At 40.5% G+C, this 19,344-nt stretch overlaps 1 protein-coding gene across 1 annotated transcript; it reads left to right on the top strand.

The window, feature by feature from the left end:
* Positions 1-4,334: 4,334 nt before the first annotated feature.
* Positions 4,335-18,774, top strand: LOC110451178. Its single transcript, XM_021499052.1, has 2 exons — positions 4,335-5,120; positions 15,831-18,774. The coding sequence occupies exons 1-2, from the start codon at positions 4,757-4,759 to the stop codon at positions 18,152-18,154; spliced, it is 2,688 nt and encodes an 895-aa protein (XP_021354727.1). The 5' UTR covers positions 4,335-4,756; the 3' UTR covers positions 18,155-18,774.
* The last annotated feature ends 570 nt before the right edge of the window (positions 18,775-19,344 follow it).

Below are 19,344 nucleotides of genomic sequence, written 5' to 3'. Positions count from 1 at the left end.
TCATCAAGCAATCGTCAGTACAACTGTAAGTAATGTACAAAAAAACAAATCTTGATAATAACTGTATCAGACATGCACCAAATTATTTTTATACTGGTGATTGCAAACGTCAAATACTCCATGCCAAACTCCGACTCAAAGGTAGCTCATTAAACCAACATTTATTCCACAAAAACCTTTCTGACTCACCTTGTTGTGTTTGTGGCTTTCTGATAGAGGATAACTTTCATTTTGTATTTACTTGTGTTAATTATACTCGTAACAGACAGCAGTACTTATCTGATATAATCTTAGAATACAATATTCATGACAATGTAGATGTTCTTTTATGGTGTGATCCCACACTAAATGATAGGGAAAACGCAGAAATATTCATTTCCGTGCAGAATTTTATCGTCAACAGCAGCAGATTTTAATGGCTATTGCATATCTAAATTAGTTTTCCTTTACACCACTGAGGTAAATATTTCTATGTGATTCCTTAGGAATCTTTATAAATCAATTTTCTTTTTATTACTTACTATGTAACAGCTCGTTGTCAATGTCATTTACTAACAATCGAATAATGTATAACTACTATTTTTTCCATTATTTTAATGATGTGTTGTCCGTCTCATCAATGATGTGTGTACATGTCCATGTAAATTGCTGCAACTGTACTAGAGGAGAGGAATTAATATAAGCTTATAGCTTGTTTTCCTATCCTTATTGTATCTGTATGAAGTGTGCAAGTGATGAAATAAAATATTGTTGAAACTAAGTATTGTACAATTAATTTCATTGCATTTTCCGGTAGTCTATACTTAAATATTCATTAAGAAAATTCAACAGAAAAGTATTTCTCTCATGTCCGGTCTTGTAAGACTACAAGACTCGGGTATCATAATTGGGGTAAATCCCTCGGCAAAACCTCGGGTTTCACCCAAATTTATGATCCCCTCGTGAGAAATTCTCTACCACCTCCGGTACATATGAAAGAGTCTTATAGTCTATCAATCAGTGTTTTTGTGATACTGACAATTTGACCAGAGTTTATTCAGGATTGAGGTGGTTGTTCGCACTTGATATGTGCCCCTTCCTGCAAAAGTATTATCACGATAAAATCCTTTTCTTACCATGGCCATATATGAACAGCTGGTTTTACGTATTATATGCACTTTAGGAAAAATATTTGTTCTATAGTAGATGCATAACATGTCTTAAAACATCTATTAGCGTGTAAGTAGGAGGAATGTTGTGACCCTGTCAAGTAAACTGAAATGTTTACATAGGCAGCCAGTGTAACATATTTCAAATACAGATAAAGAGGATCTTGTAATAAAGATGGTCATCTGGCAGGACTACACGGAAACTCGATAAAGCATACTTTGACAGCCCGTATGGTCATTTTTAGTATATTGAGTAGTTCTCGACAGCATCCATAACGAATTCTTAGTGTTTTGGATAGTAAACACTGTTGTATTACCTGGGTTGTCGGAGTTGTGTGGGCAGGGGAAAAACACTTTCTCTGAATATTCCATGCGTACGTTCGGAAATCGAACCCCGGCCGCCTGCGTGGAAGGCCGGATTGTTTTTTCTTTTCTTTTAAATCTACTACTAGCAGAGGTATCTCAAATAGTTAGCGTAACTGAGTTAGTATCTGGCTAATTCAATACTTTCTCCGGTCATTCTCCTGTTTCGTTCTGCATACAACCATATCCCATTGCTGTGTTGCGTAATAACGTGTATGATTGTTTATTCAACTGATGAGTGTACCTTCGACGTGCGTGTGCATCCAGATGCGCCACCCAATGTTAGGGCGCAATATGTTAGTCTGTCCGAAGGATTGATTTAAATACTACTACAATTTAATAGAAGTTGGAAGAGAACATTGGCAGAATTATTGATGGGTTAAATATACCACGTACACGCCAGATCGAGGTTGATAATTGTGTAATAACCTATGTAATATTTTTAACACTTGCACTTTGCCATATTGTCATGTTAAAGTCGGCGACAACAGCCATGTACATAGTTACCCTAACAACAAGGTTAAACAGAACTAGACTTGGGTTACAGATGAATGTGAAAATTTGTGCATTCATTACAAAAGTGCTCTCGGTGTTTTAAACAACTGTAAATCAAATAATAATCAAGTAAGTCTTGTTGGTATAAAAAAAAAACACCACATGGAATTGCAATTAGTACGACGGGACAAACGTCACGAAGCAGATATGTTACATTTATCTTCAAATTTAGAACAAATTTTCAACTTATTTCCATAAACAGAAGTATGGAAAACATATCGAAAACTTTAACAAATGAACATTTTTATACACTTTAAAAATCTTTTTACATATGTTAATATTGATGTAAATCAAAATAGTAATGTTGGAATTGATAACGGATATGTATATATGATGAACTCGACAAGGTAATTTCTAGAGAAAAAATAATAAAAGATGTAGCGAAGATTTAATAATAAATGAACTTTTTGTCGAAGGCAAAGATATTCTGATTCCTTGTTTAGAACGTTAATTTAATTCTATTTTTAAATAAGGGTCTTCCCGGAATCTTGGTCAGAAGCTGGTATCGTTCCAATTAACAAAAAAGGTAACACAAATGATCCAAACAATTATCGAGGAATTTCTCTTGTCAGATGTTTTTGAAAACCCTTAACGAACATTTTGAACAACAGAATTTTATTTTGGGGAAAAGACTATAGTATTTTAACTGATGCCTAATTGAGATTCCGATCAGGTTGATCAACTGTTGATGCTATTTTTATTTTACAAACGCTTATAAATAAGACCCTACGAAACGAAAACAGGCTCTATTGTTGTTTTATAGATTTTCGTAAAGCTTTTGATTTTATTGACTATAGCAAACTGTGGAGCAAACTTATTAATATTGGAATCCGAGGTAAACTTCTACAAATATTAACTTCTTTATATCGTGATGTTAAGTTACCTGTTAAAAATGAAGTTTTTAGTGAGCATTTCTGTTTTAAGTCTGGTCTTTTACAGGGAGAACTTCTGTCTCCGAATTTCTTTTCTTTCTACGTTAATGATTTTAAGATTAACTTTATAAACAATTGCCCAAGCCTTGAACTGACGATATGGTTTTGATGTCCGAAACACCTGAAGGCTTGCAATCAATGCAGAATTGTTTAAATAATTATACAAAGGAATGGAATTTAGAGGTTTATCTTTACAAATCTGAAATAGTTATTTTCAGGAAAATGGCTGTATATGAAAAATTAAAAAGTGTGAGCAAAACTATAAACCATCGATTATCCTTTGAAAAAGTAAAGTTCAGTTCAAATACAATGTACCATGGCTGTTTTCTATATTTTTCATAATGGTGGGAAACAACACATAAAGTTGACGTCATCGAAACGACAGGTTCATTTTTGTACAATGTACCTGTTCTTTCAGATTCCCCGTACCACTTCCAAAACATTGACGAAGTGTTGGAAACTGTTTTTCTAGCATGATTAGGCCTACAGGTTTGATAAATCATTTCTGAAAAGAAACCAATACATTGCGGGACTTTTATGAGAATTAATGAAGACGATTGCTATAAATAAATAACAGTGTTCTGAGTGTAAAAGATAATCTGTGGGACTAGACCTGGACTTCAGATTTTGATACTTTTTCTCTAATCGATTGAGCTAAATGTACCTGGTCAACGAAATTATCCCGGCCCAACTGTGCTACAGTTAATCAAAATGGAAGTTAAGTGGAGGTTACTGTGTGTAGGAAAAACCACAGTGCAGTACTTGTGGTACAGCGATCCTTAAGTGTAAAACACGATGTACTAGTTCTACACATAAAGATCCCCTTACTCGGTGTATTTCATCTGCCCATACAGGTATTTACTGACTGTCACCCACAAACACACCCACGGTGACAAATAACACAGATAATTACTGTTATCTGGCTCAAACAGAAGTTCAGTATACATATAGTACGTAGCGAACGTAAACTTTAAAACGTTGTTTACCAATTGAAAATCTCGCCGAAATCCCTGTCCGTCAGACGCGACCCCGTGTGTAATGCCGACACTAGGCTACGTAAGTGACCCGGGGTGGTTATTACTTCTTTAAAGAGCTGGGAGACTGATCTGCTCTAATCAGGAGTCGGTGTCGTCTGCTCACACAGGTATTTTCAAAGGAGGCCACGATTGAATGGTCACGCATGAATGGGACAATGTACTACTATATTGTGTTGTGAAGTTACTGTGAAGTCGGTTTAGGACAGTCGTTCATCCGTCACACTATCCCCATCACACTTCGCTACCCGAAGGTGAGGATTCTGGGGTAGGACGTCCAGACGTACAGGTAGACATATATAGACACTGGAACACGACTGATAATTAAGCCTGGTAACGTCAGATCGATGTATAAGTGACCAGGAACCGGTTTGTCAATGGCAGTCAGGTGTGTATTTTACACGACGAGTCGTCCCAGTTTGTATAGGGGATTGTGAACAATTGAAGTCTACACACATCTGTACTCGCCCACATACATATGTAATCGACGATTCATTGGAGTGGAACAGTCACCGTATAATGTGTGGGATATAGGCGTGTTGACCAGGTACGTGCTCTAGTGAACTGGTAATAGTGAGATCACAGGAGCACGTGCAGAAAAATGGTTGCCTGTGAAATCTGTTTACATAACACTTACCATATATCGAGAGTCTAGCAATATGTTAAGACATTATGTGGCTCTAGTCTGACAGTACCGCGTCCTCGTTACCAAGGTCAGGTAAAAATGGCGGCAGATCCTGTTCAGCTGTCTCGGCCCCCACCGGGACCTCGACTTCTGAACCCGGAGGATATCGGGGCCCCACGGCCCGTCAAGCATTTCCTCTGGGAGGATTCACCCCGCCTGCTCAAGGACATGATGAGCACCTCAAGGCTGCCATTCACGGCTAAAGTACACACTGGGGATATAGGAAGTTACGTCCCGGCGTGGACCAGTCCCGAGGGGGCGGGGGAAGACGAGGAGGAAGTGCTGCACGTGATTGAGACGAGAAGGAAGAAGGCGGTGGTGGCGAGGAAAATGCAATGGGACAGACAGACAGGGGACTACGCCGCGTGTGGAAACGGGGTAGAGATACCAGCTACGTATAAAGGTAAATAATATAGGTACATACTCATGCGAGTTTGAATATGAAGGATTACTAATGTTGAACAATGAAAAGAAACTCGGAAAAGAGATATGGACAGCCTTTGATATATAATGTGAATAAGAGGGATATATCCTCTACCTTTTATAAATAATTTATAAAACACGGGTATACCTATATAGATGTTAGTGACCCTCAGTCACTCACCGGTACGGTATAGAGACGGGCTATATCCTATGTCATCCATGGAGAATTTGGAGGACGTGGATTATCCTTGCTACCGTAGGGATACACACTTCATTATTTGCGAGCTGGAGGGCTGGGGGACACTCATTTTAATTAGGGTCTAACAGGTTAAAGACCCCCATGGGGAAGTCATACCCGGAATACCCTCTAAAATGTTGATAGAAGGAAAGCGTGTCGGTATCTGAAGCATTCTCGCTCTATGACGAAGGGGAGGAATCTCGTTTGTGGTTTTGTAACGTGTATTGAGGTACAAAATACTTGTAGTATAACTCACTATATGATGATTGAGAGGCTAACTTAATACACACCTATTTGGATATAGGCGAGCTGAACACATCAGGTAGTATTGAACACGGTAGGTTTTAATATGCAAATTCCCTGCATGTTAGAACAGTAATACCAACCCTGAACTACCTGTATTGATTGATTATACACCATCCTTGGCGTATGACAACATTTAACATAGCCCGGGTATACATTCTATACACACTTCAGTATAAATGTAGAGTGACGAAGCGGTCCTAAATCTGTGTAGTATATTGATCGTGATCGGTCGTAATACATAACTCACCTGTCGTCTTGTACCTATACATAAAATATGAATAATATTACTAATATTCAACCAGCATCATTATCTAAAGACAGGGTCGGTATTAATAGGAGGTCATGCATAGTAGAAACCTCTGTCCGCATCAGTTATTCATAACATCCATTAACTCAGTCAACCCCTGAAATTTCATGATGAACTATCCCAACCTTTGAATTAGAGTATAGTCCAAATGTGTCTTCAGGGTGAATGAGTTAAAGAGATTGAAATTCCTGAACACTAATGAGTAGACAGGGAACATCCTCTGATTTGATTATAAGAGGATGTATACTAAGATGGAGCGCGTCCTCGAAAGTCAGAGGGGAAATGTGTCTCGGCTAAGAGGATCCTGAATATCTCCTCTATAGCTTGGAAGGATGCGTTGAAAAACTAAGTAACTCGTATTGACGATATAGTATTGTTAGATATGAAGTCTATCTGTAAGCAACATGGTTTCATATTACCTGTTTGCCCATTGTTTGGATGCCAGACAATGGAGTTTAGACAGGTACTATATAGGGCTATGGTGCATGTGTAGATCAGTATAAAACCTATGTACAAAATGTAAAAATGTATCTAACAAAACTTATAACACTGGAGAGCAAAGAGCGGAGATTCCAATCCACGATTCTGGTGTGTAAGCCTGGACTTAAAGTTATCACACCATGTTCTATTCAGTCGATAAGTGTATTTGTCAATATCGAATAAATAAACGATTCCAAACAGAGCTGTACTGTATAGTGCAGTGTGTCTGCAGAGCTGTAGACTTATAAAAAGTATATTAACTATATAGAAACTTTAACCAGATCATAAATAGCTTTATACAATTGAATAAATCAAAAATATTCAAGGTTCTGCCGAACTGAAAACGATTGTATTATATGTACATTTACAAATGTAACTGAACCTGGTTCTGTAGAACCGTTTACTGTTGAAGATGTAACTATATACAATATACATAAAGCCGAAAACAGGCTGCTTCTCCTAGGAAAAAAGTGTTTTTCCACAGAAGAAAATGAAGGAAAAATTGAGTGTAATCCTCCCAATTTCAATAAAACTAATGCTATTTTTCCCAATTCGTACAGGAAGAGGCTGCTGTAAAATTTAGGTAGAAAATCTCTGACATTCACTTTGTATATCGGTAAAACCCTTACATAATATAACAGTTTTAACTAAACACAAGTTGTCCGATAGTCATGTTTGAGTTATATTCACTATATAGATATGGTTCTTAAAATCGAATGTCTTGTAAGGTCAATACAGCTGTATTTTAAAATCTATACAATACTTGTATCACAATAACTAACACGAATTGAGATTTAGTAGTTTGGACCCCGAGCTGTGTACAGTACCAGTTGACGAGAAATCCCAACTTTAGCACTACTACTCCTTGTAACACGACAGTAAGAAGCTTACAATAACGAACCGTCCGCCTGTAGCAGATTTCACCGCCATGACGTGTATTCCAATATAACTGGGATATTAACGAATGAATCTTAACATTCCTCAGTATTGTTACAAGATCAACAAGTTCTTTACCGGATTAACCTGGCTATAATGTATAGGTTGTGGTACCGGCCTTTGTATTGCGTCTCCGCTACATAGATGGTCATCTCGACTTGCCCTTTTTGGCTCAATACATAGACGGTCATTTCAACTTGCTCTTTTTTGACTGAGTAAGTTGATGTTCATCTCGACTTGCTCTTTTTTTTTAGCTCAGTACATAGACGGTCATCTCGACTTGCTTTGTTTTGACTCAGTAAGTTGATGGCCGTTTTGATTTGCTCGTTTTTGGCTCAGTACATAGACGGTCATCTGGACTTGCTTTTTTTTGACTCAGTAAGTTGATGGTCGTTTTGACTTGCTCGTTTTTGGCTTAGTACATATACGGTCATCTCGACTTGCTCTTTTTTGACTCGCTACAAAGACGGTCATCTAGACTTGTTGTTTTTTTGGTTCGGTACAAAGAGGGTCACTCGACTTGTTGTTTTTTTGGTTCGGTACAAAGAGGGTCATCTCGACTTGCTCTTTTTTTGGCGCAGTACATAGACGGTCATCTCGACTTGCTTTTTTTGACTCAGTAAGTTGATGGTCGTTTTGATTTGCTCGTTTTTGGCTCGGTACATAAACGGTCATCTCGACTTGCTTTTTTTTGACTCGCCACAAAGACGGTCATTTAGACTTGTTGTTTTTTTGGTTCCGTACAAAGAGGGTCATCTCGACTTGCTCTTTTTTTTTGGCGCAGTACATAGATGTAATCTCGACTCGCTCTTTTTAGCTCAGTACATATATGTGGTAATCTTGACTTGCTCTTTATTTGCTCAGTATGCATAGATAGTCATCTCGGCTTGCTCTTCTTTTTTGCTCAGTACATAGATGGTCAGCTGGATTCGCTCTTTTTAGCTCAGTACATAGATGGTAATCTCGACTTCTTCTGTTTTTGGCTTAGTTCTAACGTTACTTTAAGACGTTTACGAACTCGTGTAGACTTTATACATGTATTATTTATTACATGGGACAATCGCTATCTCAAAAGAGATAAATCCGAAGTAACTGTCTCCTCTTTAAGTTTGTTCTGTATTATCAAACATATTCAAAAGAGGAACTGGATCGTCAATTATTTCGGGCTACAAAAGAAACCTCTAAAAAATGGACCAATGTGTCTTCTGATTTCGTGACATCGGAGAAATATCAATTCATTTGTTGCCACCATTTCATTTTCTCCCTAGGTATGTTGTTAGTATAACATGCCCGTGTTTTAGTGGTATATTGTATACTTAAACGTGTGTAGGTTATGACATTTCAGTGAGATCGCACTTTATGGACAGATTGGTCGAGTGGTTAACACTCCGGGGTTCGATCCCTGAAGTCGTCGTACGCATGGATATTCAGAGAAATGGGGTTCGTCTGGGGTGGATGTTGCGGTATCTGTGCTGTAGCTTTCAAGTGAGGTGGCACTATAAATGATGCCGTTGGAAGCACGGTCCAACTACAAACAGAACACATTACATCTCCAGCACACACGCAGGCATACACACATAGGGAGATATTAGCCAGGTGACATAGGACTAGTAGTTAGCGCCTGATAAGGCAGCTCATGCATGTATATGCTAATTGTATTAATTGTATATATAGGTACTGTAAAGCGCGTTAGAGTGACCTATGTTAGCTAGATAGGGCGCTATATCGAATGTTGTATATCATTATAATGACGCGTGTCATTGTTGAGTGACCAACTCATTGGTGGACACCATATTCAATGTTCGTCAGAATAATTTAATAACAAAACATTAAACATATAAACCCTAGTGGTTGCAAACAAACTATACTACACTATAACTGCATCTATTGTCCTACGTGGACAGCGAGACTTTGTAACATTTGTATTCTAACATCACATTGCTATGTTTATCAATACATGTATCATTTCAAAATCGTTATTTAACCGTTTATTGATTAGCGGTACGGTCTGTAGTCAATAACAGCAGTGTTGCGGAGTATATTTTTTGCATATTTACCGCGTACGGTCTGGTGCCCAGTAGACAGCTGATATTCACGACTGGCTTTTAATACTATGTGCATCATAAATTAATGAAACAGGTTTTTTAAAGACTTATTGGCTCAAAGAAAATCACGACTTTATAACAGCAATAAACTTCTTATAAACCGGTTCCCGTCATACAATCTGGGCAGTATAGGCTGTGCAACTACTGTCGGTATTGACATGTTTGTGGGATGGACATTCATTTCCAGATATTTTGTTTTTATAAATGCAACACTTTATGTTGCAGTATTTTGAATAACATTATGTTAGGAATGTCGCCTGATGAGTTTCACGTTTTACTGTAATAGCTTCGTTTGAAGGGACAATAAAGACACATTTGACTACACAATAAATAAAAACACATAAAATATATTTACACAAGTGTTTGTGTGTAAAGTACCCATAACTATGTATCATTAAATAACCTATCCTCGACAAATACAAGTTTGGTTGGTTTATTAGCATTCACCTTTATCGCTTCCGTATAACACTGGGTTCATCAGTAGGTACAATAGCTAGGCATCGTTAATCTAGTTTTACTCATGATTGGTTTCCATCAAATTTCAGTAATATTTCACTATATTGATATATATGAAGTGTAATTGGTATGTTTTTTAAGAAGTATCAACTTTCCATAATTTGAATATCACCATTGGAACCAATCTAATAAAGTGGAAGAATAATGGTGCACAGTTTTAGGTTTTTCTGTGAGCCCGTCGTAAAGCTGATATTTTAGTATAGGATTTAACTAAATCCTGTCACGTTATTTACGGGGTTTATTGTATTTACTAATGTAACATAAGATTGTTTACGTATCTTTGCGCTGCACATGCAGAGAGGCCAAGGTAAATCATGGGGCACCCTTTTTGAGAAAACTAGACCTGTATAAATGTACGCATAGAAATCGCATTGCCCTGGTACATTTACTTCATGTACCCATCGATATTTGATTTAAATTTGTTGCACACATGCTGAGATGCTTCATGTATTGTTCTACTGAGCCTTTTTTAAATTCATGAAAGTAATTGAAGAACGACAGTAATGGAAATTAACAGAAATCCTACATGTATATGTGTATGTGGAACAGCACTTACTAAGGGCTCGAGTCGGCTCAGCGAGACTTAACAAAAGGTAGCTTTAGTACTACTGTACGCGTACGTTATATATAATTATAATTGCTAACACAGGAAAAATGATATCAGGTCTTGTGATTGTTCACATTCTTAATCTTCAGAAAGCACCCGTAGCGGTGAAATGTAACAATTTATATAGTGACTAACTTTCTACTAGGTCTGTCAGAGTGCGTTTTGTCTGATAGTAAAAGGCAATAGTGCTGTTACATGTAGTATGTTGTCTTTTGTCTTCGGTGGTAAGTTCGAATTAGCTGCTATAGAGACCATTTTTTCGCGACAAAGTTATAACATTGTCAAGGTTATGTTGCAAAGTACAAAGTGTCAATGTACGTTTCTCCGCATGAAACAAACAACATCTGTTTTTTTATCATGTAGTGTACAACCACGTGTTCTATTACGACTATTTCCTGAGGAAACTGGTTTCGGCTCGGGTGCTTTGCCTTGCCAGACAGCACCACAGGGAGCAATGGTTCCGAGATAATGCGCTGTTACATTTTTAATACATTCCATGAAATCTGATTATTTGAGAAATAAAACATGACAGTTATCGTGAAGCAAGGAAACCTATTTTCAAACAATCGAATTGTTTTGACAATAACATGACCGAATCTACCTCGCAATCTATCACTTTCAACACAATAGTACTTCACTCACCGTCGAGCCGCCATTTAACAGACAACAGCATCATCAGTGATACCTTTCCACACTGAAAGAACTTTTGCGACCTCACAAGAGGTACATTGTAAAGTGACGAAGGAAGGCACAGACAAAGTTCTCGTAGTCTTGTTCAACCAGACTCTTGTTGTCTGCGCAATCTACGTGCAACATTTCAAAGTGATCAAGCGTCTAGTTGTTCGAGATTATTTTTTGGAAAAAAGTTCCTTCCGGTGTATGGCTTTGAAGAGTTAGTCACCAATCCACCACAACAGTCATAGCAAACGTTGAAACGTACAAGAAATCAAATTTAAAACATGGTTTGAAAGGTTAATAGCTTGCAACATTCAGGAATTTATATGAATATCAAAGTTGTTATTTTAAGATATTTTGTAATGTTGAACAAAATATTGATAGCGATTACCTGTTCCTGTAGGTATATGGTACTGAAAAGTTGTGAAACTATCTTTGGAATTAACTATAAATGGTAGACTGGTCCCCGTCTCTATAATATTGAACTATTTAGAGAGAAAAAAAAACCAATGACAATTTTGATCACTTGGATGTCTGATTCTAAGTTACTGTTAGTAGTAAAATATAGCCGGGAAATTCTTCATAAAAGCTTAGGGGCTGGTAGCCAGTCTATATAAATGGTGTCGCAATCTTCGGGTTTTTAGTCGGTAGTGTAAAAATATACTTTATGTGCGAAAAAACTACGCTCACCAGGTCTGAGTGTATAGAACTTGTTTTGTTAGTACTTTTCTCCTTGCTAAAACACTCGTTCGTAACACACACCTACAGAAACTATAGACTATCAGTGTCCAGCGGTCGAGGTGTAGGTCAAGCACAGGCCTTGGTCTACTGACGTCATAAGGACACCTCTAAGCGTCTTCACAACACGGATTACCAGTCTCGCCCTGTATGGCCTGGGGTCCTTCAGTCATGTTAGTGTATTCTTCACAAACGCATTAATCAACCCTTGCGTCTCATTACAGCCCATCTTATGCCACGGGCGGCCATTTATAGACAAATTACAAAACTTTACACTTTGTTAGATAACTAAACTTGAGACCAAACAGGGCGTAAGGAAGTGCTTTTCACACACTGTACAATGTGTAGTGTAGCTGTGGGTCAAGTATACGTTTCATTAAACGTCTTTGAACTGATCATGACCAGTAGGAGTTGACTGACATAATGAATTGGAACAAACGATAGTTTTAAAGATGGACAAACAAAGTAAGTTTGCAACAAGTCGCTATATCCCCGAGTAAACTGAATACATATACTTCATTGGGTGAGTAAGGCGATGCTTTATCTAAACATGTACCTGTTTGTCAATTTGAGCGGGTCCCCCTGCCCTTGCCGAAAACTGTATCTACGAGACCTGGTTTTAAACAAATTCCTGCAGGGATACTTACTCGGCGAAACATATTCCAACTATCATTTGTCTATGCGACATTCCATCATGTAGGTAGTGCTTGTAACTGCATATAGGTATTTGTAACAATGCGTATCACGGCGAGATTGGAAGGGTTAAGGCTAGTCCAATTATACCGTTGGTATAGTCTGTCACTTAACGCTCCGGAGTTTGCTTCCATAAGTAAGAATACCCCGAGTATCAAATGAACTTCTGTATAAAACGTTTTAATAGTCAGCTGTATTGAGGTCAAGGCCACAATAAGAATAATAAACCGAGAGATATACAATGTAGTTTACACGAAGGTAGATATTCCGTGAATAGCTGACACACGCCAGCTATCGGGTCGTGGGATAGCTATGGGCTGCTATTGTAAACTGTAGGTATAAGCATTGTAATGACCAAGGAATGTGTATTCACGCACCCGGGGTATTAACAAGTGTGCAGTGATGTCAAATTTCGTTGTTGACACCTTATTTGCCAACACCTACTGGCTGTATTTGCATAATTGGTATGTATGTAACGGTTGACGAGTGTAACGCCGTGGACATACGTACAGGTAACGTTAAGCGGTCGGATGACCAATGCCTGATTTTGGTATTAACGTTTTCTCATACAACCACTATAGTTTTCCTCACTCACATCCTCGATATCCAGGGGTTACGCTCACTTTCGCTTTAGAGAGCGAAAGTGAGCGTAGTCTCGTTCAACCAGACTCGTGTTGTCTGCCAGGTCTGGCTGAGCCAGACTAAGGATATCGAGAATGCCTCACTCACGACTCGATGGATAAACCTGCCAGGAGTTTGTTAACATTTTTAGCTACCAGCTCCTGAATGTGATTTCATAAGACAATATTTAAGTATGACATAACGTCAAATACTTCCTTGGGACGTCATGACTGATGGCAAATGTTTCACCCCTACGAAAACAGTAATAAAGCTTTCCCAAACAGTTGGTGATTGGTTATCATGTTTATCTAATTCGAGTTAAATAATTTTCAAATCGTATAAAGACATGAGGTTTAAGGAGTGCCTTTAATGATATGAAAATTAACTAACGCCGTTTATTAAACGTACTGTCCCTACTACAAATGAAGCTAGTGAGACGGTCTTTGTCCCATTAGAGTTCGTAACAACACTTTTCCCTCATATACAGTCAGTAAACATATGTCAGCTTTAGATACATGCTAATATGTTAAACATATTTAAAGATCGTATGGCTTGTGATAGGGACAGTCATTACACGGGTTAACACACTGGGCCTCTTTGTCGCGAGGGTCACGCTAGCTATCTTTGTCACTGACAAGTCATGTCCGAGAAGGGTTTATACCTTAATACCAAGTTAAATGAACTGGTAGGATTCCACGACACTTAGTACGAAACGTCTATAGAATCATGTGATTTAGTGGAACAAAACTGTGGTCTGTTTGCAGGTACAAAAAGTATCAATGTCACTAACCCATTTACAGCACCAAAATGTATATTGTAATGTTTTATCTTGCTGTCCTTATTTTCCTTCAGTAATTAGCATGTGTCGTATGTGTCGTATGTTTGTATGTTGCCCTTGTTGTACCTGTATACACAGGGCCAGACCTTGGTGTACCTGTATACACAGGGCCAGGCCTTGTTGTACCTGTATACACAGGGCCAGGCCTTGGTGTACCTGTATACACAGGGCCAGGCCTTGGTGTACCTGTATACACATGGCCAGGCCTTGTTGTACCTGTATACATAGGGCCAGGCCTTGTTGTACCTGTATACACGGGGCCAGGCCTTGTTGTACCTGTATACACGGGACCAGGCCTTGGTGTACCTGTATACACAGGCCAGACCTTGTTGTACCTGTATACTCGGGGCCAGACATTGATGTATTTGTATACACAGGGCCAGGCCTTGTTGTACTTGTATACACACGTTCAGGCCTTGGTGTACCTGTATACACAGGGCCAGACCTTGTTGTACCTGTATAAACAGGGCCAGACCTTGTTGTACCTGTATACGCAGGGACAGACCTTGGTGTACCTGTATACACAGGCCAGGCCTTGTTGTACCTGTATACACAGGGCCAGACCTTGTTGTACCTGTATACACAGGGCCAGGCCTTGGTGTACCTGTATACACAGGGCCAGGCCTTGGAGTAGCTGTATCCACAGGGCCAGGCATTGTTGTACCTGTATACAGAGGGCCAGGCCTTGGAGTAGCTGTATCCACAGGGCCAGGCCTTGTTGTACCTGTATACACAGGGCCAGACCTTGGTGTACCTATATACACAGGGCCAGGCCTTGGTGTAGCTGTATACACAGGGCCAGGCCTTGGTGTACCTGTATACACATGGCCAGGCCTTGGTGTAACTGTATACACAGGGCCAGACCTTGTTGTACCTGTATACACAGGGCCAGACCTTGGTGTACCTATATACACAGGGCCAGGCCTTGGTGTAGCTGTATACACAGGGCCAGGCCTTGGTGTAGCTGTATACATAGGGCCAGGCCTTGTTGTACCTGTATACACAGGGCCAGGCCTTGTTGAACCTGTATGAATATGGCCAGGCCTTGATGTACCTGTATACACATGGCCAGGCCTTGGTGTACCTGTATTCACAGGGCCAGGCCTTGGTGTACCTGTATACACAGGGACAGACCTTGTTGTACCTGTATACACAGGGCCAGACCTTGTTGTACCTGTATACACAGGGCCAGGCCTTGTATGAGCACCATCATAAAGACTAGGTCTGTTTTGAACACAAACAGGAATAGAAAACTCCTTTTGCGAGCTTTCGAAAACGTCTGTTTCCTTTGTCAAGTAAATAGTACAAATGTCCGGTGTCTCGACTCTAACAGCTATTTGATGTTTTTTCCCCAGTGGTTTAGAGTTGAGACACCGGTCATTTGCACTATTTGCTTGACAAAGGAAGCAGACGTTTTCGAAAGCTCGCAAAATAAGTTTCAATTCCTGTGTCTTTATTATTTATATCAAACTGATGAATCTTATTCCGAATAAGAGATCACTCATCTTTTCTCTCTCGTGTGTCAACTTCATTTGTAAAACATTAAGTCCACCCGTTCAATTTTTTTGTTAAATGTTGGTTTGACATTTTACCTCCCTTGACCATACAAGTATTCTATTCTGTGTTACAGGCTGGTTTGAAGTACTGCCCGAGGACGGACGACCGGTGGAATACTTTGATTCAATCCAGGCCATCACCAACGTGAAGCCACGGCGGTTCCTAGTGCGAACGGCCACAGTGGGCTACCAGCTGAGCGCGGAGTCTGGCGTGAACTCTTGGGTGCCATACGAGATTCGCCCTGGGGCCGTGCTCACTACCGGAATCATATTCATGGATCAGAAAAAGAGTAGAGCCAACGTCAAGAGCTTTTTCAAAAAACTGTTACGGACACACAGAAGCGGTAAGAAGGAACAAGACCTTAAATACTTACAGTGTTTTGACACTAACGGTACAGAAGTAATGATTCCAATAATCATGTCGGGAGTTTTCAGTCCCATCGGGGAGACTGCAGAGGAGAACTTCGACAGTGTATACGAGCTACAGGACTTAATACTTGCCTTTCATTTACCGGTGAAGGCCCAGCTGATCCACGAGGAGGACCAGGAGTGTCCTAACATAGTGCCTCATGGTATCGTTAGGGTCGAGGAAGTGCGGGACACAGAGTGGGTCGTGTTTGGTAGATATCCGATCAGCAATGCAGATGAGGATGTGTTCGAACTCCCAATGGATGCCGATATACAGTTACAAAAAGACATTTCTAGGAAACGAAAATCTAAAAAACAATCACCGCCAAAACTAGACCCGCATGTCAACAAGGAGGAGCATGTATACGCGAACGCCGAAAAGAAGGAGATAGAACTTCCTGTGAGAGTCAAAGAACAAAAGAAAAACAAAGTGGGACTTTTCGATAAATTAAGTGTTCGGTCAAAAACAAGAAAAGAGCGAGCAAGTCTGAAAGCATTGCAGGTGGCTGGGGTGTTCACGTCGCGGCTGAGCAAAAGTGAAGTAAACTTTCAGGACATGGGAAGCCCTGAAATGGCAGCGGACACTGAAGACGCGGAGGAGGGAAGGACAAGCGACCCCGATGACGGCGAGCGCGACAAGGGTGATATCCCTCCGTCTCTTTCAGACGACTCGGAGGATAAAGTGACATACACAACCGTTGCGTTCAACGGACCACCGTATGGGACATTCACTGGGTCGACACTTGGTCCTCAGAATCGTGATCTTCCTCCCATACCAAAAAGTCCAGGTTCGGAGAAAGAGGCTCTCTATGAGGAACTACCAGTGGCCCCCAAACCCCCGCCTATCGATCCAGGAGATTTCGGGTGTGGCCTGAGCCCGTCGGAGGCGGATCTTCCCGACACAGTTCATTCGGTGCACGGTGCGCTTGGCGACAAGGATGATGACGAGGACGGATACATGAGCCCAGCCCAGCTACGACTAAGAGCGGAACAAACGTACGCAGTGGTTCGCAACAAACCTCCGACGGCGCCACCTCGCGAAGCGAAACTCATGCGAGCGCGAAAAGCCCGCAGTGAAATTCCAAGTAACTATAGTTATGATGTTAGTGATGTAAAGGAAAATAACGAAAAGGAAATAGATGACCTTTTCCGATTCACTTTAGAAAATGACAGAAAGTTTGCAAAAGATGGACCGTATGCATCGTCAGAGTATAAAACAACAGTGAACGCTCAGACTGTGCATGAACCTAACACGTTTTCCTACGAGAATGCTATGAAGTTTGTGGACGACCAATGCCTGGAGACTCGTTCAAACTCGGGTATGCCAAAATTTAAATCGCGTTCGCACAGAAGTTTGAATTTTGATGCCAACGCGACAGTTCGTAGTCATAATATCCGTAAAATGAAGAACGCTATGGACGTTTTCAATTTTAGTGACTCTTTCCAGGATTTGCACCGCAATAACAGAACTTTTCACGATAATGACATTTCCTCAGGCATGCCATCCGGAGCTACCGCAAACTCTATGTACAGCTCGGCCATTGATAGAAACCCGTACAGCTCGCAGTACGCGCGCTCAAACGTCTACCCGGAGAGCGAACCTGGTTTCAAACGATACGCTCGCTCGGCCTCCGTCTCTGGCCTAAGTGAACATCTGACTCGCCAGGCAGATGACTCTGCCATATCCGGGGACTATGGTTACCATGGCGACAGTGAGTATAGTTATCAGGAATATTCCGAATATCACGATGACCACTGGGTTCCTCCAGATGACCTTTCGTCGTTGACCGTTCTGGAGGTGTCCAAGTCGCTCCACTATATCGGTATGAAGGACAGAGTGGTTATTCGACTGGCTAACGAACAAATAGACGGCAGCCTTTTATGTTCCCTCGACAAACAGCTTCTGAGAGAAGGCTTCCCGGAACTTAATGCTCTGGACGTCAAGAAAATTCTGGACTTTATAAACGGATGGAGACCAAAAAAGAAATGAATTGCAGTTCTTGAACGCCTCATAGGGTTATCCTCAAAGCAAACCGTATTCCATTGGCATTGGTCTTTTCACGGCGAAACAAACGTTATGGACGTTGTGAGGAGAAGTAGCATACACATTATGAAAATAAGCAATATTGAAATCCCAGGAGACTCTTTGATATTTGTGTATAAAGATATGGAAATTGAGGAATTTTGCATAGGAAAACATATCGTTGACATGGAAAATTTAGAGTTTTTAGCTCATCTGGTCCGAAAGACAGAGGTGAGCTTATGCCATACCGTGGCGTCCGTCGTCCGTACGTCAACAATTTCTTCAAAAGACTTCTTAACCACTCACTGGAATTTAACTAAATTTGAATGGGAGCATCCCTAGATGGTGGGAATTCAAATTGTACAAATGGTGGGGGCTGACCTCCCAGGGGGCTGAGGAGCGGGGCCAAAAGGGAGCAATTTGGCTATATTGCTACAAACGACTTCTTCTGTAGAACTATACCATGGATATCAATCATATTTGACCAAAAGCATTTATGGGTGGCAGGGAATCAAAAATGTACAAATGGTGTGGCTGACCCCCTAGGGGGCTGAGGGGCGGGGCCAAAAGTGGGCAACTTGGCTATATTGCTGCAAACGACTTCTTCTGTAGAACTATGCCAAAGATATCAAACATATTTGACCAAAAGCATTCATGGGTGGCAGGGATTAAAAAAAATGTTTAAATGGTGTGGTCACCCCGAAGGGAGCTGAGGGGCGGGGCAAACGAGGGCTTTTTGGCTATATTGCTGTAAGCGATTTCTTCTCTGGAATCAAGAGATGGATAATAACCATATTTGATTAGAAGCATTCCTAGGTGGTGGGAATCCAGAATTGTACAAATGGTGGGGCTGACCCACCAGGGGGCTGAGGGGTGGGGCCAAATTTGGCTATGTTGCTATAAACGCCTTCTTATGTTGAACTTTGCCATGGATATCAATAATATTTGGTTGGAAGCATTCATGGGAGGCGGTGATTCAAAATTGTACAAATGGTGTGGCTGACCCCCAGGGGTCTGAGGTGTGGGGCTAAAACAGGTTTATTTCTTGGAAATGGTTGTGATCCCCACCACATAACCTTATATGCAATTGCTGAGTATAAAGGGATGAAAGCACATACGCTTCCAGGATAGCCTCGGGGTCTGCCCCCCCCCCCCCC

This window comes from Mizuhopecten yessoensis, unplaced genomic scaffold (genome assembly GCF_002113885.1).
Source record: "Mizuhopecten yessoensis strain PY_sf001 unplaced genomic scaffold, ASM211388v2 scaffold5865, whole genome shotgun sequence".
NCBI classification, from domain to species: domain Eukaryota; kingdom Metazoa; phylum Mollusca; class Bivalvia; order Pectinida; family Pectinidae; genus Mizuhopecten; species Mizuhopecten yessoensis.
Note: the sequence above shows the minus strand (reverse complement) of the source record. Positions and strands in the feature narration are given on the sequence as shown.